We start from the raw sequence: 25167 nt of genomic DNA, 5'->3' as shown, positions 1-25167 counted from the left end.
AACTACCTATGAGATACAGCAAATCTGAAATTATCTTTGTGTTCAGCTTGAAGTTGTCTATCACAATTCAATTTTTTTTCAGGAAGCATATTTTTGGAAAAAAATGTGTTGTCCAGTGTTATCAATGTCTTAACTCCTCAACAATTAAAAAGTTTTCTACTTTTTTCTTTGTGTCAAAATTGATAACATTATTTCACTAAATAGGAAATTCTCAGTCCTCGAAGATTCAGTATAAATGTACTAAATGCAAAAGAATGTATCTCGTTATGCTGAAAATGAAGAACAATGCAGAAAGGAGCAGGTTTATTAACATGCATATCTATTTCTTAATCAGCACTGGGAAATACTTCTCATCAGAAATGTGTTTTCTCCTTCACTTTTCCCAGCTAGGAACAAATGGCTTCCATCTGATCCACAAATCATATCAGAAGGACTTTATGCAATTGCTGTTGTGTTAAGTTTCTCCCGAATTGCTTACATTCTACCAGCAAATGAAAGCTTTGGCCCTCTGCAAATCTCTCTCGGAAGGACAGTGAAAGACATTTTCAAGTTCATGGTTATATTCATTATGGTGTTTGTAGCTTTCATGATTGGAATGTTCAATCTTTATTCATACTATTTGGGAGCAAAGTATAACCCAGCCTTTACAACGTAAGTAACTGCATAGTTTCCACTGCATAATTCTAAAACTAACATCTACATTTTTTTGAGAAGTTAGACATATGGCACAGTAACAGGCCCTTTCTGTCCATAAGTCTATGCTGCCCAATTACACCCAATTGTTTTGAACAGTGGGAGGAAACCGGAACCCCCGGAGTAAACCCACGCAGATATGGGGAGAATGTACAAACTCCTTACAGACAGCGCAGGATTCGAACCCAGGTCCCAATTGATGGCGCTGTTTTGTACAAGAGGAACATGTAAGGTCATTAACATTTATGATTGATTTTTGACAGTATTTTTCATTAAATATGCAGCAAATATATAAAAAATGCAAATGAAATTCCAGTTTACCTTATTTTTTAAATATGGGCACTATTGAACTCTTATTGCTTGAATAATAATCATCAAACTTCGCATAGGTAAGTGCTCGTTTAATGTTCCATTTTGTAGGATATTTTGTACAACCATATGTAAACAGCCAAAGATTCAATGTTCTATAATCTCGGGAAGATTGTGCCCTTAGTCTTTGAATATTAATTGCTGCATTCATAAATCATGATGGGCATCTTCAAGATAAAATATCATCATTCTGAACAGATTAGGAATCATTTCCTGTTAGAAAAAATGGCTGTGGAGTATTAGGAATAGACAAATAGGAAGCAAGAAAATGCCATTCAGTCCATCAAGAAATTACTCTTAAACTGAAAAGCTCAATGTGAAAGGATTCCACAAGATTTCCTTCATGAGCCTGGCTGGATCACTGACTCCTTTCCCTTTTCTCAGTTACAGCAATTGTCTGTCATGACTTACACAAGAGTAAAGAGCACTCAGAGCTATCTTGTTTGCATTCAGTCTTATTCACAACTCTATAATTAGTTTTTTGTTATATATTGATTCTACATAGTTATCACTTGAGAAATCCAATCACATAATTTAATAATCAGGTTTCCTAGTCTTCCAATCAGAAATTATTCTTATGAACATTTGCAAAATGTTTTAATCATGCATCCCAAGCTTGTTCCTTATTCGTTGAAAACAAATTCAATTGTGTGACTAGTTCTTCATAACTTAGTGTCCAAAAAACAGAAAGCTTCATTTGATTCTTAATGGAAATAATTCTGATTGATCATTGATACCGAAATGAGCACGTAGTACAGGTGCCTAACATTTATTTGGAATTCTGAAAACTGGCAACCTCCAAAAACCATCACTTTTTATGGTAGTTGATATTACACATAAGTAACATTAATTTCCTGTAATAAATTCTCTGTTTTCAGAGGGAGACCATCCCCCCAGTCCCTGTCATTCCAGTCCCCACCCCCTTCAGTGGAAAGGTGACTCTTGGTCCCCAGAACCTGGTGGAAGAGAAGCAGACAGCATCTGGCTAAATGTGGGAGCAATGACCATCTTCTTTACCCATAATTCCTAACACAGCTGGAACCGCACTGACGCTGGCAGAGTAGTTCCAGCTGCATGGGTAACAAAGACGGCAAATGCTCCTGCAATGAGCAGTTGCCACGATCCGGTGCAATGCTTTGTAAACTCTTGAGCTTGGCAGCACTGCACCCCTGCTACCATTTTGGGAGTTAGATGAAGGGGGGGGGGGGCAATGGATGGTGCTGCGTTGCCGGGGTGTGCTTGAGGGCTGGCCCGATGAGTTAGTGGAACATCGAAAAGCTGCTGGTGCTTGGCTCCACCGCCCTAATGTCCCTGCTCCTCTGCACTTTTGCCCCGCTTGGCTGCTGGCTCAGAGCAGCCGACGCTGCCGCCTTTTTGGCCGAGCTCCCAGGCCATCCCATCGCCTCCAACCTCCACCTGACCAATACGCTGGTTGAAAGCCTCCTGTACGGCGTATGTGGGACCACTGCTCAGCAGCCCCACCTCTGCTCAGCTTGGCCATCCAGACGGACAGACATCTGGGGGAGGGGGCCAGACAGATGGATGGCTGGGGGGGGGGGACTGATGGACAGAGGGAGCAGAGGGATGGCAGGGACTAGGTGTGAGGCATTTGCTTAAAGGGACCAAAATCAAAATGATTCCAAAATCCAGAAGATTCAGAACAATGGCAGGTGTCCAGTCTCGATGATTCTGGATAAAAGTTTAGGCACCTTTATTCCAATATACCAGTCATCTGTGCATAATTTTATGTTAATTATTATCATGAAATATGATTAATTCACCTATAATAAATTCATTTATATATTCATTTGAACAAAAATGGAAATTAATATATTTTTCTAATGTTCCTGGGTTAAATCCTCCCTAATTATTTTAACATTTTTTGTTACATTAGCAGAAATTAGACTATTTAATTCTTGTCATCTCTGCAGCATGCAGTTTCTATACTTTTTCATTCATAGAATTAAACTCCCTGCTCTGAGTATATTGATCCCTCAACCAGAGGGTTACCAATTGGTTTGCCTGACTTGTGAGTTGTTGAAAGTTAGTCAGCCTCTGCTCAACAAAGTAACTAAGAAAGATTGATTAAATAAAGATGATTAATGTTATGGAAGTGTCAGCATGAAAAATACTGCCATCAAGAAGTTAGAAGCAAGTTTAAATTTATGAGAAATAAACTTAAATTTTTCCCTTTCTGGAATCTTGAAAACTGCCTGTGGAGGATAAGCGTTCCAATTGGGAATCTAGATCTACTAATTCTACTCAGACCCCAATCTTTCTACTACATGCTGATTAATAAGGTGCATAAAAAGTGTTGGAGAAATTCAGCAGGTCAAACAGTTAGAGGTACATAAGCAATGTACTGGGCTTGAGCCCTTCATCAAGGTATGAACAAAATGTGAGCAGACACTCAAACAAAATGGTTCTTGGGGCAGGGGAGGATCACAGTCCCACAGGCAGAAGGTAATAGGTGGATAAGGGAGGGCACACCAGCAAACAAGGGGGAGGGGGTTGGCCTTGTGAATGGAGAGGGAAGGAGTGGAGAGCTAGAGGAAAGAAGACAGATGGGGAAGAGAGCAAGTACAGGAAGTAGGCTAGCAGAAACCAGAGAAGTCCATGTTAATGCTATCAGGTTGGAGAGTGCAAAGATGGAAAATTGGGGTTTGCTCCTCCAATTTATAGGTGGTTTGGGTTTGGCAGTGCAGGAGTGGGGTGCAAATTTGAAATAGTTGGCCAGTTTGACAGTTTATGAAATCTGGCAGTCTCCAATCTCATAGCATTAACATTGATCTCTAGTTTCTCCTAGCCTACTCCCCATTCTCCCTCATTTTTTCCATCCCCGAATCATCTTTCCTTAAGCTCGCCACCCCCCCCCCCTTTCTGTCTCCATTCAAAATCATCCTCCCTCCCCTTGTTTGTTCAAGTGCCTTCCCAAATTTTGAAGGGCTGAAGCCCAAAATGTTGGTTCTGTATCTATCTTTGCTACATAAAGGACACTGATTGACCTGCTGAGTTTCTCCAGTGGTGTGTTTTTATTTAAATCACAGTGTCCGCAGACTTTTGTATTTTATTATTAATAAGGTGCATCTTTACCTCACGGATATCTGCTCAAGATGTTAATGGGAAAAGTTCTGAATGGACATGTCCCAGAACTTCCAGTGGGTTAGCATTTTTGTGAGGTTTTAACTCCAATTTAAGTCATAGAATTTTAAAACTAGACCAATTTATACCGAAGAGCTCCATTTCAATAAATTACAACTATTCACAAACTAAATGGTTAAAACAATTTTGTAGCTTTAACTCCAACCATTAACATGATTCTGAATTGATTTTCTAAAGACCATTTTTAAAATATAATTGTGCTTTAAATCCTGCTTTTAAAGGAAGAGATATAGTTAAAAGCTTTTTTCATTGAAATTATTAATATTTTATCATCTGTTTGGTATTCTTCTATTAGTGTTGAAGAGAGTTTCAAAACCTTGTTCTGGTCGATATTTGGCTTGTCAGAAGTGATATCCGTTGTACTCAAGTATGATCACAAGTTCATCGAGAATATTGGGTACATTTTATACGGGGTCTACAATGTTACCATGGTGGTGGTGTTGCTCAATATGTTAATAGCTATGATCAACAGCTCATATCAAGAAATTGAGGTATGTGTAATATTTTTCGTTAGAACATAAGCTCTGTCACTTAAAATACTCAAGTTGAACGAATGAGAGGATATAAATGCTCAAAATCAGTACAGTACCAAGTAAACATTGCAACATCCAGTTGATGTACATTTTCTAATAATGGTGGTCCAAAATGTCACTTCAAACGTTTAAGTGCGAAAGCACTGCACGGGTTCAACAGGCAAAGCTGAAAATAATGGAGCAGATTTATTAAAGAGGTAGGCATCACATTGTAGCTGCCAGAAAATTTAGAAAATCTATTCTAACAAGGTCGAATAAGAGTCGACTAGATTTTGAAGGATTTCTTCTTCTAATGCCCTACTCCCATCTGTTTATTAATAAATCTTGCTAATTGAGATTAGAACTTTACGTCTTGGTCGTGCGCCTGTGTCGATGGAGCTGATTACTCCAAATGTTATGAATGGAGGTTCTAATACTGACCATGATTTACTGCTTCATAAGTGAAAAATGTTGCTTCTGTGTTGTTGCCTCATTATTTGTAGCTTGATATTCTTGCTTCAATACTTAAAATTTATGCTATTACAGTCAGAACTCACACTGTCTTGAGAGGATGAGAAATGAAAGGGAAATGTGGCCTCAAGAAATGTCATCAAACCAAACATGTCAATCCCATTTTGTTAAGTATCTTCTTCACCTGAGCCATGTCATCCATTTCCTATGATTACTTTCCGATTTAGAAATGCATCAAATTGTTTATCTAATAACTTTATTGCAAGCCTCTAAATCCTGATTTAAACTTTTGACTGAATCAACTTGGTCAAATTGATTTATTCTTCATATCACACAGCAGAATTCAAGTTCAATTTACTGCATTCCAATTTAATTTAAATTTAGACATACAGCACGTTAACAGGCCTTTTCTGCCCATGAGCTCGTGCCACCCAATTAATCTACAACCCTGGTACATTTTGAAGGATGGGAGGAAACCCACAGACATAGGAAGAACATACAAACTCCTTGCAGACGGTGCCTGTTTCAAACCCAGGTTGCTGGCGCTGGAATATAGTAGAGATAACCGCTACACTAACCATGCCACCCATTCAAGTTGCATATGTATTTAAGTTCAGCTGGTCTGAACCCCTGCCTTCCCTGCTGCTACCATTGTACACTACTTTGCTGGGAACCTGCTGCAAATCCCTGCCTTTCACTAGCACTCCATAGCATCGAATCAATTGGTATGGATAAGACTGCTTGCTGGTTGCATGTTAACCACTGTCTTTTTGTTTGGCTGTTCTGATTCCACAATTTTTTTCTGTGGTAACAAGCTCAATATAAAGTGATCACTATTGAACATGTTCTAAGGAAAATAATTTTTTCAACTAAGTTGCAGAGAGCTTTTACTGTCAGATAACAAGGGGCTCACTATTTGTTCTGTGGAGATCCTAATAGAAGCTACACAAATGTTCTGGGCCACATGATCCTGTCCAGGTGACACTAATGAAAAGGGAAGTGAACAATAATTGTGAAAAGTATTTTGCTTGGGCTGCAAGCCACTGTGCAGGCAGTTTAAACATGCCAAGAATATATTTATTACAATTTTGTATTTATATAGTTAAACATTTCAAAATGCTTTAGGTTTAACAATGCAGGTATTTTGCAAGAAATATGGAAGTTGATTTTGTATTACTGGCCTCCTCCAAGATTAACATTTGTTACCATAATGACCTCTTTCACTAAGTTTTGACTGAGAGATACATCTTGGGTAGAACACGATGCCACAAGATTTTTTTTACGATGACCTGAGAGAGCTGCTAGGCATTCGTTTAAATCTTCATTACATCAAAGAATCGACAGATTATTTTGCTTAAGATATTAGATTGGGGCTTAAATATATAAGAAATTGCAATTTCTCGAGGATGGAAAAAATGAGGGAGAATGGGGAGTAGGCTAGGAGAAATACAAAATACAAAAGTCTTGCAATAAATCTGGTTGAGATTTATGTCATCATTAAGTACATGTCAGGTGCCGGAAAACTGGATGGTGGTAAATGTACCTCTATTAAAGAAGGGCTACAGAGAAATGCCTGGAAACTGCAGGTCAGTGGGCCTAACATCTGGGGTCAGCAAGTTACTCAAGAGTATTTTGAGGGAGATAATATGTATACACATAGATGGACAAAGACTCATTAGGGAGAGTCATCATGGTTTTGTAAGTGGGAGATCATGTTTCATAAATCCAATCGGATTTTGGTGAAATGTGGCCAAAATAATTGAGGGGGCAGAGCTATAAACACATAAGGATTTTAACAATGTATTCAATCAGGTTCCGGAGAGTAGGTTGATTGATCTGGGAAGTGAGAGTGCATGAAATCCTAGAATACTCAAATAGATAAAAAATTGGTTTCATGAAGAAAGCAGGGGGTGATTGTTGATGTAAGGTTGCTTCTCAGACTGGACACCAATGATGAATGGTGTGTCTCAGGGTTTGGTGCTGGGTCCATTCTGTTTGTCATCGATATCAATGATTGAGATGAAAATGCACATGGCATGATTAGCAAGGAGACACTAAAGTATCTGGTAGTGTAGTGGATACGATTAGTAAAATTTGCAGCAGGATCTCGATTGGGTGGGCAGTGGTTGATTGAATTTAATACAGAGAAATGTAAGATCTTGCATCTTGGTAAGTTTAATTTGGCTAGGACCTAGAGAGTTTTGTAGAACAAAGTGATTTAGTACAGGTACATCATACCTTGGAAGTTGCATCACAGGTAGATTGGGTGGTCAAAAAAGCTCTTAGCCCATTGGCCTTTGAGCATTGGGTATAAAAGTTGGGAAGTCATATTGCCATTGTATAAGACATTGGTGAACCCACATTGGAAGCATTGTGTTCAGTTTTGCTCACTGTGTTGTAGAAAGGATGTTGTCAAACTTCAGAAGGTGCCGAGAAGATTCACAGGGATATTGCCAGGACTCGCAGGCCTGAGCCATAGGGAGAAGTTTTGGTGACACTGGCTTTATTACTTGGAAGGGAGGTGGATGAGGGGTTATCTCATAGAGGTGTGCAAAATCATGAGGAATAAGTCAGGTGAATGCACAGTCTTTACCCAGACAGGAAATTAATAACCAGAATATTTAATGAGAACCCAAGAGGTAACACTTTCTTTAAATACAGGGTAGTGGGTGAATGGAACAAGCTGCCAGAGGTGGATGCAATGTTAAAGAAACATTTGGACAGTTACATAGATCGCATAGGTTCAGAGAGATGTTGGCCAAACAGAGGCAGGTGGAACCAGTTTGGATGTGGCTATTTGTTCAGTGTGGCCAACATTAACAAAATAGTCTCCATCTGCACTAAAAAGATCAGTGATGCCATGATTTGCTATTGACATAACATCAGTGAATTTAAATTCTCAACCTCTCTTTTATTCACATAGGAAGATGCAGATGTTGAGTGGAAATTTGCTCGAGCTAAGCTCTGGCTATCTTATTTTGATGAAGGGAGAACGCTTCCTGCTCCATTTAACCTTGCACCAAGCCCAAAGTCAGTTTACTACTTTATATTAAAAATTAAAGTCTGCCTTATTCATTTGTGCAAATCCAAGGTGAAAAAATCTGAAGCTGACCTTGAAATGGGTATGCTGAATTCTAAGGTAATGTACACAATCACATTTTCTAAATGGGGTCAGGATCTCAATTTAAAATAACTATAAAATTAATTTACATGTTTTAATAATAAATGTATTCACTGGTTTCTGTTCTATTTAAACTAATATGATCCTTTATTGTTTTAAAGAAAAATTCAACTTTTTTTAATGAAAGAGCCACCTTGGTTTTGTAATCAAGTTGTCATTATTACAAAATAAATTTACATTCAATCTCATTCCAGCCAGGTCAGCATTATCATTCCAATCCTGCGTGTGCAGAAGGAGGTTGTCTGAAAAAGCCCATTAGCAATCCAACAAGATATCAGGTTAGTTAACAAGTTTTACACTGGATTCCTCCAATTGCTTGCAGTTCCTCAAGAGGGTGACATTAGGTTGGATTTCATAATTTAAAGTGCACGAAACTGCAAGATACAAAAATCAATCAATTAAACACCTAATGAATCAATATATGCATTTTTCCAAAATGCAAACTGCAAGTTATCTTATTTGATGACTTCTGTAATTGTTTAACCGTATATTTTAAGAGAAACTTGCATTTAATGCCATGTTACATTATGCATTGGCTCCAATTGATGTTTGTATAGACATATCAATATTGAAATAAGATTCCACAAATTGTATTTGGGTGAACGAATGGCAATATTCTTCTTAAAATCTTGATGAATGCTGGCTAAAGTGTGCTAGCCAAGACATCTCAGTTTAATGTCTCATTGAAAGGACGGCACAACTGCAGCACTGGTAATGAAATTGTGAGATTAATTATCGCAGCAAGGCATGAATTCACTACTTTGTTTCTTAAAAGATGTGTCCTTCCATCTGTATCCTGTAATCCTTCATTTTTCGACTATGGTACAAACATAGACCGTGCAATTGACCCACCTAGTCAATGACTGGCAAAACTCCAAAAGAATCAGGGAAATGAGGTCATCTTCAAAAGATGTCTCTCAATTTTTTTGAATGGGCAGGTGTTCAAAAGCTTGAAAAGGAAATATTGGAGGAAGCTTACTCTTATGGCATTCTCCTTTTATCTGTCGTAAAATCAATGTTTGTAAAGTGAAACCAAATTACATGATTGAATGCACCCACGAAACTAATTATCTTTGGGTCTGTTTCTCTCCCAAAATGAAAGGTGATTTCTTGTGTTACTGAAAACAACTGAAAAAAAATTTGCTTATTGTGGCAGGGGGCATCATGGTTAGGAAATGGAATAATTGTTTTCCTCCATTTTGACTGTCCAATTCAGCAATGAAAATGCACCCTCAAATCTGCTTCCAATAGGTCAGTTCCCTCACAAGCTCCCAATTCCTTCACCTAAAATTAAGATTTTGTTTTCATTAAAGTTCTCATTTTTTAAGAAAACAATCTTCAGGATAAAATGTTTATTTTAAAAAAAGAGATTTTCCAATGTTTGGCATAGAACTTTATAGGTGATTTCAAACTGGCTCTCGAAGACAAAAACCAAATCAACCCTGTCTGATGCAGCAAGTTAATTTTTAAAATTGTTTATGTAGGTATTTTCGTGATGTGGTCACTTCAAAGTTCATATTGTCAGAGTACATATTTCTACTTAGCAGTACAAAAACTGCACTCAAGAAAAGATGCGTCTAAAAGTGGAATTGTAAGCAAGGTGGTGCAAACAAACTGTGAAATATAAAAAATAAATTCAATAATAAATCATGGATAAAGTCAGTCCTTAAATGAGACTCTGAGTTTGTTGTTTAGGAGTCTGTGGAGATGTAGCAACTGTTCCTGAACCTGGTGATGCAAGATTTGTGGCACCTATGGTACCCTTCATGTTTTCCTTTATTTGCCCCGTACACCTCGGATTGAAATTTGTAATCAAACTAAAATATATACACAAGTATCCTTGAATAAAATCTGGAATGAGCATTTTAATCACATGTGAACTGTTTGATTATAAATTTAAATCTGGAGCACAGGGGCAAATAAAGGTGTCTGCCCCATATTGAGGACACTCTATTTCCTTTCCTGATGGCACCAATGAGAACAGAGCATGTTCTGGGTGGTGTGGATCCTTGATCATTGTTGCTGCTCTCCAACATTCCATGGAGATTTTCTCGATGGGGGTGGGGAGGGGAGGGAAGAAAGAGTTTTGCCTGTGATGTGCTGGGCTGTGTCCACTGAGAGAAAGGCATTTGTGGATTTGAATAAATGGTCTCACCTCAGGTATTCTGTGTGATAACATACAATGGTTCAGCTTTAAATTGTAGATAAAAAAAATGTAATCATCATTGCCAATGAATACAAGTTATTCATCACAGATAACACATCTTTATAAAGTGTGTTAAAATATCTCAAACTTTCAGATTTGAAGACTGATATCCTAATGATGTGGAAGTAGAACTGTAATATATAGTAAATTTTTAATTAAATTTTATTTATCATTCTGTCCAGAGAATTATGAAGCGGTTAATAAAGCGTTATGTGCTGAAAGCACAGGTTGACAGAGAAAATGATGAAGTTAATGAAGGCAAGTAGTTTTCAAGTTGGTAATTAATTCAACTAATATTTAAATGTTTTAACTACTGATCTCAAGACAAGTTAAAATTCTTAACAATATTCTGACTTGTATTGAAAGTAAAATACAAGTTAAAACATTCTTATTCAGGGAAATTTGTGAACACCTGTCCTTGAATACAACTCCAAACACAGAGTAACATGTCTCTGAATCTATTGCTGGCCTTGCCATTGAAACTCACATCTACATCTTTTTAAAAATCATGCTTCATCTTGAGTGTTTCCTCTTTACAGACACAACAATTTTTATAGGAATTTATATGAAGTATTCATTTGAGCTTTTAGGACCTTTTTAACATTTGCAGAAGGGTAAATACATTCAAGTCAAAGAACCAACACCTAAAGGTTAAAATTCAGAAAAAATAATCAAACATTTGGATTATCCGAAATCCTCAGTTATCCAAAAATTATTTGAACTTGGAAGTGACCTCTGAAATATTTTGGCTAAATGAGGATATCCAAAGCAATCAGAAATCTTCAGTTATCTGAATTTTTTTTCCAGAGCCAAACTGTCGTCACAGATTGAAAAAATTTTGGAATTTTGAGTTTTTGGTGTTGGATTTATCTTTGTTCAGTTTGTTTTTTTTTTGGTAAGAATTAAACATTATTTCATGCTTTAAAAGCCTTCCCTTGTTGTTTAAACATTGTAACAAGTGATTGCTACTGGGGTGGTTTTTTTTTTAAAATGACCAGTTACCCGAAAAAATCATTTATCCTAATAGGCCACTTTCAACCATTTTGGATAATCGGAGTTGTAGTGTATTTGAAAAATGGCGACTTTGTCAACTCCCACATTCATTACTCTCCTTAAGCCTTAGTCACAGGAGGAAGCCATACAAGACTCCCCACACATCCCCAAAGTCAAAGACAGATCTTTATGGAGCTATCCTGTACATTATATTTCCTCATGGACCCAATACCCCTTTTGAAGGTCCTGATTGGCAGTTTCTTCCATCATCACACTCAAGAATTGAGCTTAATTTTGCTAACCAGCATTGTATATGGTACTTTGTCACAAATACTTCTGAAAACCCATAGACAAAAATCTCTTATGTTTCCTTCATCAATCTTCTCTATTACATCACCCAACATGACTTTTCATGCCTCCAATTAATCAACAGGTCTGGGGCTGCTTAATTGGTTTCCTCTGTGCTTCTCCCCTTCCAACTATATAAAATACAAAAAAAAAAATTATTTCTATCTGTGCCCCCCCCCCCCCTTAAATGTACTGTGGCCTCCTGTTATCTAGAGCTCAGCCTCTTTCTATCACTGCAAAAAGGATTATCAATGACTTGTGCAGAACTTGGATGGGCATGCAGGGAAAAAAGGGCAACAGGGATACAAAACTGGGACTAAATTAACCATATAACCATTTACGGAGCGGAAACAGGCCATGTTGGCCTTTCGAGTCTGCACCAGTTCACTGATTTTGTGCGCCCACTTCAGGCATTGGTCCCGGTAGATCTTCATTCAATAACGATGGGAAAAGCTATGCTCCAGAACTATGAGAAATACAATAAACACAAGGTTATGCATCATACAATATAATTTAATACCGACGTATGGAAGAAAATGTGGCTTTCTGGTCACAGAACTATACTGCTCAGAAATAGGTCCTTCATCTGAGTTTCTATAAAGATACCAGGACAATTTACTGAAAATATTTCAAATAACTTTTTTTAAAAAAGTGACATGCATCTAGGTTGGAATAATTTTAATATTGACCAGCAATATATAAATAATGACATTGAAAATCAGCCCTTTGAACCAAGGACAATAACTCCGAAATAAAGCGTCACTGTGCGTATGTTCAATTTTTGAATTATTAGTCTTGAGGGAGATTAAATATATCAGCCTGATATTCTGAAAAATAAGCTCAGAAACACAACCCACACCCTGTTTTCTACCAATAATGTTCTTATCTCTAAAATAATTAATGAGAATTCTCCAAACAATGCACTTTTAATTGAATGTCTTAAGCAGGAAGCTTTGCATATTTCTTTCTTGGCCATCTGTGGGCCAAATGTAAATTGATTGCTTTTTATTGTAAAATGTGATGAAAAGCCTACTTTTGGGTCATAAAGACTGAGCTTAAATCTTATTTGAAATAAAAAGCAAGTGCTCTTCCTTCAACATGGAATAAAGAATAAATTTGTTTGGCATGGGATGGGAACTTACATAGGACAGGGGGAAGTAAAATGGAGAGAGATGCACAAGTTAGAAAGGGAATTGTAAAAGTGAAAGTCAGAAACACCAAATGCAAGTCAAAAAGTACACATTGCAAATAGATTGTAAAAAGTCAATGAGTGCAAGGGCACTATACCTGAACAAAGCAGTACAATAGGATGATTTAATCACTATTACAGAAACATAGTTGCAGGGATATCAAGTAATTTTGAAGGATAGGTAGGAAGGCAAGCAAGGATAGTGTGGTAGCATTCTTTATTAAGGATGAGATGATCAGGGCAATAGTGAGAGATGATATAAGCTCTATGGAGCAAAATGCTGATTTGATTTGGGTAGAGATTAGAAAGAGTGAGGAGGAAGAAACTATTGGGATAGTCTGCAGCCCAAATAAGAACAATGCAATGGTGTAGGCAATAAAGAACTAACAGATGTATTCAAGAATGGAATGGCAAATTTTAACAAGCATATTGTTTGATCAAGTTAAATTGGTTGATAAAGCTTTGAGAAGTTTGTAGAATGCAACAATGTTAAGATTTCTTGAGCAGCATGGTATGAAACCTACAAGAGACCATGCTGACTTAGATCTGGTCCTCTGTAATGAGAAGATAAAATTAATGATATTGTAGTTAGGGATCCTCTTGGAAAGAGTGATCACTGTATGGCTGAATTTCTAATACAGATGGAAGTAAAATCTCAAACAAGTGCATTATACCTAAACAGAAGAAACTACAATGCAAAGAGGGAAGAATTCACCAATGTTGTCTGGGAGCACAGGCTGTAATGATTCTTTTTAAATTAGAATATACTTTTGAGCACTGTGGAAAAACAAGGACAGTAAGGATAGTCTGCTATCTATAACCAAAATAAGGGAAGCATCAAATTAAAAGCTCATGCAAAGGGGTCAAGAGTAGTAGGAAACTGGAAAGAAATTAAGAAGCAGCCAAAAAATCTTAAGCAATAAATCTAGATTAAAGTAACTTAGAACAATATAAAAACAGTGGTACAGAGAGGTGCACCAAGTTGATTCCAGAGGGGATTATCTGATGATGAGAGATTGGAGTATAAGAGGGGAAGGGATCATATTGAAACAGTGTAAGAGGAATAGATAAGATGTAAGCAAGGAGGTTGTTTCCACTGGCAGTTAACAGAAGGTCTTGGGGTCATAACCTCAAGATTCAGAAGAGTAAATTTAAGATAGAAATAAGAAACTGCTTCTCCCAGGCAAGTGAGCCTGTGAAATGTTCTACTCAAGGATGCAGCAGAGGTTGCTTTTAACTATATGAAAGGCACAATAGATAGCTTTTTGAATATTAGGAGAGAATTCAGAAAGCAGAGGTCCAAAGGGACTTTGGGAAGGACATGGTGCAGGATTCCCTGAAGGTTAATTTGCAATTTGAGTCAGTAGTAAGGAATGCAAATGCAAATTTGATTTAATTTTGAGGACTAGAATATGAAGGCAAAGACGTAATGCTGAGGCTTTCCAAGTCAGACCACGTTTGGAGCACTGCCAGTTTACGAGAATGAACCCAAGTATGAAGGGGTTTAACATACAAGCTGCACAAGGATCAAAACATTCTAAATATTGAAAGAGCTAGAGAGGATGTGGAGAAGTTTTTTCCAGTAATGGGAGAGTCTAGGACAATGGTTCTCAACCTTTTTCTTTCCACTCGCATACCACTTTAAGTAATCCCTATGCCATAGGTGCTCTGTGATTATTAGTAAGGGATTTCTTAAGGTGGTATCTGGGTGGAAAGAAAAAGTTTGAAAACCAGTTTTAAATGCACCTAATTGACTCGTACGTGCACGGTTTCAGAACTCTAAAAGAAATGGGCCCATGACAATTTTTCTCAAGCAAAATATTTCAGTAACAATTGGGTCAAGAACAGATTCTCAACCTTCCCTTCCCACTCACATACCACTTGAAGCAATTCCTTACTAATCACAGAGTACTATGGCATAGGGATTACTTAAAGTGGAATGTGAGTGGAAAGTAAAAGATTTGAGAACCACTGGTCTAGGACCAGAGGTTATAGCCTAAAATCAAAGAATCTCCCTTTGGAACAGAGGAGAATCTGTGGAATTAGTTCCCATGTACAGCTGTGGGGTGAGTCTTTGGGCATATGTAAAGTGTTGGGGTGTCAAAGGTTATTGGGAGAAGGCAGGAGAATGGGGTTGAAAGGAAAAAATATTAGCTATGATTTTAATCGCCTTATTGTCTTACAGATGGTGTAAATTTTGTCTTAAGGTCTTAGATTTTAAATAACAGCAGCCTAACATTCTGTTTGTATTTCAGGGGAACTTAAGGAGATCAAACAAGATATTTCTAGTCTTCGTTATGAACTCCTTGAAGAAAAGTCACAAGCCACAGGAGAATTGGCACAACTCATTCAGCAACTCAGTGACAAATTTGGCAAAAACTTGAAAAAATAATTGAAATTAATGGGGAGTCAATTGTGGTGTTCCTCAAATGAAGTGGGAATTTTGATATAAAAAAAATTGTTTGAGACAAAATAATAAGTGGGTCAATTTATTTAATAATATTTAAAACCAGTTTATTTAGCTGTGTACAATTAGATTCCTTCTTTGTTGCCTTACTGTAAAAGGCAAAGAATTAAATGATTGAAATTCAGCAAAGAAGGGTTAGATGGTATCAGCGCTAAAACAAGGAATATGTATGTATTGGTGACACATTGGAGCCCTGCACCCAATAATTAACAGGTGTCTGCTAAGCAACTGCCAGTTCCAGTCTCATGCTCAGAGATATATTCAGTATTGTAAAACACGAGAACTTGTAGCACAGTTTGGAAAACATTTTAAATTAGAAAAATTTGCCCCTCATCTGTTAGACTTAATAGGACATTGGTATTGGATCAACTGCATTTCTTGCTACCCATGATTTTATAAATGTTGAAAATACATTTAAAATTGAGAAAACATGAAAAGTCTCAAATTAAAAATCCCAATACAATCTATGAAACCAATCTTTGACCAACATCTGTACACTTTAATTCTTTGTTTATTTAAAGTGTATTTTGCACCAAAAACCAACATCCATCTCCATAAACCAAGAGATTCATACTTACTCAGTATTACTATTTGGCAAAAGGTTAATTGGCACTCTGCCCTGTTGTCAATTTCCAATTTTCATAATGTTTATCTTAGTAAATTAGTATCAAAACTTTTCTTTGTTCATCTAAAGCTGTTTTACTCTAAATTTAAAGTTCTAAGAACAATGTTCTCAGATAACAATATAACTTAGACTTTAATGCTTTTGTTTGTTGAACAGCTAAGTTGATTCCTTCCAATTTAGAGTCAGAAAAACAGGACCATCATCAGCCCAGAGTCTACACTGACCATGAATCATCCATTTACAATATTCCAATATTAATCCCACATTCTATCAAATCCCTCCAAATTCTACCATTCATTTGCACTCTAGGAGCAATTTGCAGTGGCCAATTAACTATTCAACCCACATGCCTTTGGAATGTTCAAAGCTGGTGTACCTGGAGGAAAGCCTGCGCTGAATCTGCAAATACCATAGACAGAATATCAGAGGTCAAGATGGAATCTGGTACTTCAGTTTTGCTGATTGACTGTAACAACTTTTTGATCATGAATGTGAAAGTTGTTCAAGTAGCTAGCACATTAAAACAAATATTGTTTTGATTACACCAATATTAACAGCTAATGTTGAAAGTCTCTTGCATATTGTATTGTTTTTAAAACAAATAAAAAGTAGTCTTTGGAGTGATTTTTTTTTAAACCATTAACAATCTTTCATCTCTTGAATATGTGAAAACTCTGAAACCTTGGAAAAAAAATTCAACTGAAGCAAATTTTTAACATGAACCCCCATCCAAATATAAACTAATTTATACACCCTCAATATTACTACTCTATTTGACAATTCGAAAGAGGCCTCATCCACAAGTAAAAAAATTACAATTGACAAACAGGGTCCAGAATATTCCTCAGTTACAAGTATAGGTTCAAAAGGTTGCAAATGCTTCCATTGTAATCCAGGAATACACTTACTAGGTCTATTTATGTTATTACTGAATATCAGTAATAAGATTCATGTGATATTTGATCACTCTGGAACATGCAACTATCACATTTACCTTAGAAAAAGTGAAGGCATTTCTTCTAGTATCTTTACTTGCAGCTTTGCATCTGCAGCATATAAAGTTTCAAAAAAAATTATAAGAAACTACAAGCAGCCAAAGAGAAATATGCTGAAGAATGAAAAGTTAAAGTGTACAAGGGATTCACAAGAAATAAAATCAGACAGATCCTCAGATCCCACTGAATATCAATTAAAGTGAATGGATGTCCAAAGATACACTGATTTCATTATGATTCCCATCAGATGCAGTGGATTAAAAAAATGCATTAAAAAGTTTTATTAACAATCACTGTTGATTCCAAGTTACAACAACATCCTAGTGAAGCATTCAAAACATTAAATTTGTCTAATTCAAAGGCATTCCTTCTGATATCCTATGGCTATTCCAGTCAGAATTGTCTACATCCACTTTATGTTAATATGTTTACCACCAGAAAAAACAAGTTTCACTTGTCACTAAGGATCTTCCTTTGACATTTTTAAACTTTTTGAATTGAAATTTTTAAAATTTATATTTAAACACCAAAAAAATTAAAGCTATTTACTGCTTTCATCAAGCAAATATTTCAATATTAATCTGTTATGCTGAGAATCCTGGAGATATTTCCACAATATGACCACAATAATCAACTCAGACTGTTCCAAAAATTGCCATAAGGACAATATTCAAAATTCTTTTATTGTCATGCAATAATACAGAAAATGTATTACATGAAAATTCCTTCTGGCTGATGCAAGGCAGACAAAAAGTCGCCATTCTTATTGCAAGGTGCCCCTTATAGCAAGGCAGAAAGTAGAGAGCTTCTTCAAAGACATTTAGTGTCAATGGATTTGCCTCCAGCCCTCTTGCAGTCTCTGCAACTGCACAGACCCCTGTTCTAGCCATCAGCCACCCAAGCTCGAGTTCAAAAGGTTCCATACGATCAGTAAGCTTTCAGTGCCCAAGGCTCTTTGGGAGCTCTTCTTGCTCTCGACACCTTCACGAAACTCAGTTCCATGAGTCAGCCACAGGTCGCTGATCGCTTGTAGACTGTGTGGGTCTGTTAGCAGCTGGGGCCCTCATTAGTCTGCTGCTGTGGTCACCGCCCTGTAGAGTCATCTCCTCTGCTCCTTCTCAATGTGGGTTGTTCCCTACATTTCTGGTTCTCTCCCAGTCTGTTGCTTCCCCTGGAGTCTGCAACCCCACGTGGCCGCTGCCAAACATCGACTTCACCATCTTGGGTACAGACTTGACGGTTGCAGGATTTTAATTTAAAAAAAACATTGGCTCATTTAACACACCCTTTAAAGCCTGTATGGAGTCGCCAGCATTACATCCAGCCAGTTGGACCCTGCAGAGCACCACTGTGTCTCTGCTCCCCTGGATCCACACCAGTGCTGCCATTTTTTCATCTGATATGAATGAATTAAAATATACAACAGAGTAACAGGCCATTTGGGCTTACGAGTTCATCCCAACAATTTTACACTCAATTAACCTACACTTCCGGTACGTTTTGAATGTATCTAAAAGTGCTGAATTATCCAAGTTTAAAGATCACAAAAATCTAGTCATTGGGTTTAAAAATAATTGAAGGATGTTGAAGTACTGGCCTTTATTTTATAGGACCTGCAATACAAAGTGCTAGGAGCTATGTTAAACTTACAGAGGTCTAGTTAGACGTTTCTGGAATGCCACATTTGGTTCATATCATACTGGCACTAGCTTGGGCAAATTATTGTTTGAAGTAGCAAATGAAGGTAAATAGATACATTTCTGAATGGAAGTCGCAGGCAGTGCTGTTTCCCAGTCACCACTAAAATCACAGGTTTCTCCCACATTAGAACACAGAATAGTGTGAAAACTCAAATTATTCCTTTTATTGAGGTTTGGCAAACAGGGAAGATGATGCCAGTTAACTGGCAGGACACAAACTCTCAGAAAGGGCAGTTCAGCATCAAGAGGGATTTACTGCAGAGAAGTGCAAGACATTTCATAGGAACAGAAGGGGCAGAAAGTGCCCAAAAAAAATCCATGTTACTGTAGTGTAAATATAAACAATGCCACTCTTTTTGTTCAAATTCTGCAGTATAATTACTAGGATTGAAGTATGAAGTTAGTTGGAATGTAGCATGAATTAAGATTACCAAATTTAACTTCTCCATTATGAAAGATTAAAGGGTAATCAAAAGATTATTAACAGGAGAATAAATTGAAATTCTTTGAAATTGTGAGACTTCAGGATAGAGAATAATAATCTTAAAACTGCAGCTAAACCAAAAGGAGGGCAATGTTAAAAGCCAATTAGAACCATAGAACACCACAGCACAGAAACAGGGCCTTTTGGCCCTTCTAGTCTGTGCTGAATCATTCTTTGCAGAGTACCAAATATCCAGAACTGTCTACTCCCTCTGCCCACCAATCCCAACTCTATAAAATAATTAGAGGCTGAATTACGTAGAAATTCAATAACTTATTAACTTCCCCATCTTTGATTCTGATTTGCATAGATCAAACCTGTTGAAATCAGCCTATTTTAATTGTATAAATTCTAAAACTTATGATACTAATAGTATTTGTACTTGTTCCCCTTAGCCTGCTGTATGCCCTTGAACCAAGCTCAGCAATGTCACTGGAACAGAAACATCCTGGTCACAAAGATTCACTCCAAAACGTCGTCTTATATTACTATGCCAATCTATATTAGGATCATTAAAGTTTCTTATCATCATAAATCAAAGGATTTTTCACTTCCTCATTCTTTTGCACAACATCCTTCCCACTATTTAGCAACCGAGAGAATACTCCCAGTGACATGGTCTTTGGGATATCACTCTTTAACTTCAACCAAACAGATACTGTTTAGATCTGCTCCTTTCCAGCGTAGCATTATCTCCATTATCAACAGTGCGAACCCTCGCATGCTCCAACCCCTCTCTTCCTTATACCTTGAAATATCATATCCAATTCCACTTTTTTTCTTTAAAAGCAAGGTCACTGTTGTCACATCATAGTATTACATACTCATTACAGCTACAGTCGACAACTTTTTAAAAAAAAAGTCTGGTCCTACTAAAGTTGCTGTTTCTTGCTCCTTTCTCCCCCTCTTCTCCATGGCTGCATCATGGTGGGCCTTGCATTTGAAATGGTCCTTACCTGTACTGCTACCATTCATTTTCATGTACCTACCCCACACAGCAGTAGCCAACCTCCTGCAAAAACATTGGTTCCAAATTCATCTGGTCCCACTCAGAACCGTACTAATGCCTGAATAATCTAAAGCATTGTTCTAGTTCAGTGTCCCAATTGTGAAATGGAACTCATTTAATATACACTGAAAAACAAGAATTATCTCTTTAAACAACTAATTAAATGAAGATAACTAAAACACTGATAAAAAAAAATTAAATACTTGGAAAGCAAGTACTGCACATTTAATAATATTGTACATGCAATCTAACACAGAAGTGTAGATAAAGTATCTTTGGATGCTTTATTACATTAAAGGAGCTACACCAGCGCAAGTTACTTGGATAAGTCTAGCCCAGCAAGAATTAGTAAATTAAAAGATGTAATCAATCTTTATGAATCCTCCTGAGATATACTGCAATTTCTGAAGCAAATTAAAGAGTACAGAATGTATATATCCCACATGCTTTGAAAGTTACCTGGTCTGACAGCAAGCAATTAACTGTTGTGCCATTAAAAGAACATCCAGATCAAATTTTTATGTTCACTTGTTCAAGGCTTTCAAACTTTTTTTTAAAGTCAGGTTTCTCCTATTTTCCCATTGCCTTAATGCTATAAGAACAGCGAGAAGATTTTGGTTCTACGATTTCCAATGCCAAGCCCTATCTGGTTATCACATCTCTTCCCAATTATTTTCCTGTCATATACTTAGTTCCATGCATTTTTTTTTTTGCCACCTTGGTACCAAGTCCTCAAGTATTTATTTATTAATTTAAAAGAGAAGGACTTTTTTTTGTTTATGGATCAGAAATTTAATACTTCCAAAATGATTTAAGACAAAATTTAAAAATCCATTAGTGAACATTTACAAACTCTTCTACTCACTTCTTTCCCTCATATGGCACTGTATTATTGACAGTGTTCAAGTACATGGTTAGAATCTGCTTAATGACTGTACATTATTGAAGTAAACATTTCAAGGTAATCAGAACTACTTGCAGTTCTGAACCATGTTCAGGCTGTCTTTTTCAAAATTGAAAGCTATTCTTAGAACCTCTAATTTATGATGCCGTAAAATAAATTCAAATTTGCCAGATTTGACTCAATGTACATTGTTAGCTAATACTTCTACTTCCACAAGAGGGCACAAGTGGATTTTCTCGTAAAAAAGGCTGAAGATTTTGTGACTCTGACCTTACTTTGATTGAACTTTAACAAGATACTAAATAAATATTTAACCACTTCAAAATAAAGCCATATATTCTTACCCCTCAGCAATCAAAAATTCACTGCTAATAATTTCTCCGTTTTGTTTTTTCTCCATTGGAAATAGAATGGCTATCAACCAAAGCATTGGAGATGAAATGATCCAACTTTAAAATAGAGCATTCAAAACACAAAACAACCCATGAACAGGCAAATGCATTGTCTTTATTAAAGGAATTCTGACAGTACACAGAAATTTCTATGCTATGTGAACTCAAACCTGTTCAATCTTACTATTTTCTGTGATATGAAGCCAGATTTGCACATTTAAAAATGCAAATGTTTATCAGCACCAAAGCAATTTGTACTGCCAGAAAATTAAGATTAAAAAAATGAAAAGTCAGTGAAAAATACCTGAAGGCAATGGCCACATTTTAATTAGGATATGATCACTCTCACTTCTCAATACATCTTTGAACAATTTCCAACTTTAACAAGTCTTTTTTGTATGGAGGTAAAAGGAATGGTGTTGTAGAGCTGATGCGGCATTAGGAAAATAACTGCTAAAAAGGTCACTTTTCCAATGTTTCTTTCTTCAAAGACCAAGTTCACCAAGTAAAATGTTTATCATTCACCACTTTTACATTAGCACTGTGTCCTATTTAGCCTTGCTTTGCAAATGGTATCTCCCAAGTGAAATTGAAAACATTAGAAACAAATTCTGTCAATTAAGTTTATAAAACACCAATTTCTGATTGTAAACTAATCAGATGTAAAATAGTGACAAAAATACAATTGGCACACATACACTGATTTCATTAACCTATTAGGCAAGAGTTAACAATTTATACTATTGAGAGGTTTCACTGCCATCGATGCCGATATCTCTTAACACATTAAGCTAAAATGACAACAAAACATTAACTATACAAATGAGAGAGTTACATGTGGCTTTATATAGACCTAGAACCTGAAGGAGACAAATGTTAAGTTCCTGTTTTTTTTGATGCATTCATTTACTGTGGAAAATATTACTTATGTCATGAATGCCCAGATCCTCAAACTCTTATCACCAATGAAGTCAATGGCAACAGACCTAGGAAAACCCCATCTGCACATCTCCCTCTGAATCCTACACCATATATTGTCGTTCCTTCTGTCATTAGGTTGAAATTCTGAAACCTGCTGCTCAACAGCACATGGATGTTCTTTCACCAGAAGGGCGTCAATAGAAAATAGCTAACGATCAAGGGGCGGCCAATAAATGGTGGGTTGCCAATTACACCAGATACCTCCCCAAATATAAATAACGTCATGTTACCTGTAATATGAAGATTTTCTCCTTGTTTTGTTGCTCTGCTCTCTAATGAAATTTTAAAGTGATGAGATGAAATTAACAAAAGCATGCCTGGTAACAATCCACTTTCCTACCTACAATTTGTGTAAATAGCTTGGTATCAGATAGTCATTGCTGAGAGATAATTTTTAGTTTATTTGATATACAAATTCCAAACCAGAGTGTTGCTTATTTGAATTAAGCTATAGAAAAGAATTTGACAAAGTGAATTTTGATGCACGCCTACATTATCCATCACTAGGAATGGATTGACAAGAATGAATCAAAATATGCAAGGTTTTAATGCATGCAAATTTGAAAGTTATCTCCAACTCTACAGCAACAGCGCAATGCCTGCACTTAGGGACAATCCTGCTGCAATGACTACACAGTGCACTATGAACTGTATCCTTGGGTTCACCAGCACTTTCCCTAAGATCAGTAACGTCTATAATAGCCCAACAAAGACCATCTTCATTAACTATGAACTGTATCCTTGGGTTCACCAGCACTTTCCCTAAGATCAGTAACGTCTATAGTAGCCCAACAAAGACCATCTTCATTAACTATGAACTGTATCCTTGGGTTCACCAGCACTTTCCCTAAGATCAGTAACGTCTATAGTAGCCCAACAAAGACCATCTTCATTAACTATGAACTGTATCCTTGGGTTCACCAGCACTTTCCCTAAGATCAGTAACGTCTATAGTAGCCCAACAAAGACCATCTTCATTAACTATGAACTGTATCCTTGGGTTCACCAGCACTTTCCCTAAGATCAGTAACGTCTATAGTAGCCCAACAAAGACCATCTTCATTAACTATGAACTGTATCCTTGGGTTCACCAGCACTTTCCCTAAGATCAGTAACGCCTATAGTAGCCCAACAAAGATCATCTTCATTAACTATGTATAAGCTCACTACAATGCCTGTTGGACCAAAGAGTACTACATACTATGATACAACTCCAAGCTCACGAAAATATAATACAAAACTTAAGACGTCCCAACACTGGATGCAATATACAAGATGACAAATGGAAATGCTTTTCTACAGGAAGTTCAATGTTTCCAACACAATGCTTAGAACAGGCTTGAATGTTACTGCATTTCTGAAAAAAAGACCATTTTCATTTTGTCAAATGCAAGAAAAAGTGTTCCAAATGGAGAAACTTTTCAGCTATCATAATCTCAGAAGTTAATTTCCCTGGAATAGTAAATGACAATGATCTTTAAAATCCATTTTCATAAGATGTTAACACAATTGAAAAGATTATTAGCCTTGTCATGCTGCAACTCAAGTTCTCATTTTACTGCCCTTAATTAGCCACCTAAAATGCATATACAGCTCGTTCAATGGAGTTGGACTTCAGATCAAAGCAATATGTTGATTTAAAGTATGACAAAAGTTCTGACTTCCATCAACAGTATTTTAACATTAACAGCTTCATTGAGCCGAAGGCAAAATCTATAAATGCCACGATGTATTAGTTTGGCAAAACTATTGGTGATTGGTCATAAAATCTCAAACAGTGCCAATTGAGTTTTTCTTATTGTTCTTCCAGTACATCTTTCACAGTGTCCAGTTTAAATAAAATTTTCCACCCTCTAGTGTTTTCCACAGCCCTGTTGATCATACTTCACTGTTAAGATACAGAGGAGATAGGATTATGAGGGGAGCCCATCTGGGTAAGAACTTTGTCCAGCCATTGAAGTGGACCGTGAAGATGAATTTCTATCCAACATGGAGTGCTGGTTACATCCTGCCGATGATATTCTGCACCCCAGCCCTGTAGAAAAATGAAGAACCGTATCAAAGGGATTACTAGATTAACAAAGGGGTTACTGGTCATAGAAGACAAATTATCTGTATTCATGAACACAAAATCTTGAGATTTTTTTTAACATTTCAAGCCACATTAGTCTATTTAAAACAAGTCAACAAAAAGGAAGATTAAATCTTAGGAGTAAAACACAAAAGATTGCAGAGACCATGATTGAAGTAAAAACACAATGTTGGAGAAACTCAGCAGGTCAAACAATGTATTTTATGTAGCAAAGATAAATACATTAACCAATGTTTCGGGCTTGAAGTCTTTATCAAAGTATGAACAAACAAAGAAAAATCCTAATTTACTTCCATTTAATTTCAATCAAGATCACATTGCAATATGCTACAAATAGGATTCTGCATTTTGTGGTAAATTGTGTTATCAAGATGAGGAAGCTCTGAAAAATGGA

General features: G+C 36.7%; 2 protein-coding genes across 13 annotated transcripts in view; one reads left to right on the top strand and one right to left on the bottom strand.

Moving 5' to 3' along the window:
- The window catches only part of LOC138743321 (short transient receptor potential channel 7), a 55439-nt gene extending 39160 nt beyond the window's left edge, over window positions 1-16279 (top strand). Inside the window, exons 6-11 of one of the 3 annotated variants that reach the window (XM_069898488.1) lie at window positions 387-651; window positions 4520-4715; window positions 8131-8346; window positions 8640-8666; window positions 10777-10852; window positions 15380-16279. In XM_069898488.1, the coding sequence (XP_069754589.1) occupies window positions 387-651; window positions 4520-4715; window positions 8131-8346; window positions 8640-8666; window positions 10777-10852; window positions 15380-15516 (917 nt within the window). In that variant the 3' untranslated portion in view covers window positions 15517-16279. Of the gene's footprint in view, window positions 1-386; window positions 652-4519; window positions 4716-8130; window positions 8382-8639; window positions 8667-10772; window positions 10853-15379 lie in introns of all 3 variants that reach the window. The other 2 variants (XM_069898486.1, XM_069898489.1) reach the window with 2 other exon arrangements.
- Window positions 16280-20669: 4390 nt separating this feature from the next.
- LOC138743320 (mothers against decapentaplegic homolog 5) overlaps window positions 20670-25167 on the bottom strand; it is a 53229-nt gene continuing 48731 nt past the window's right edge. For all 10 annotated transcript variants that reach the window (XM_069898478.1, XM_069898483.1, XM_069898476.1 and 7 more), the window contains one exon: window positions 20670-24716. In XM_069898478.1, the coding sequence (XP_069754579.1) occupies window positions 24573-24716 (144 nt within the window). In that variant the 3' untranslated portion in view covers window positions 20670-24572. The remainder of the gene's footprint in view (window positions 24717-25167) is intronic.

The sequence above is a fragment of the Narcine bancroftii genome, chromosome 9 (genome assembly GCF_036971445.1).
Source record: "Narcine bancroftii isolate sNarBan1 chromosome 9, sNarBan1.hap1, whole genome shotgun sequence".
In the NCBI taxonomy this organism is placed as follows: Eukaryota; Metazoa; Chordata; class Chondrichthyes; order Torpediniformes; family Narcinidae; genus Narcine; species Narcine bancroftii.
This window is presented reverse-complemented; position numbering and strand designations above follow the sequence as displayed.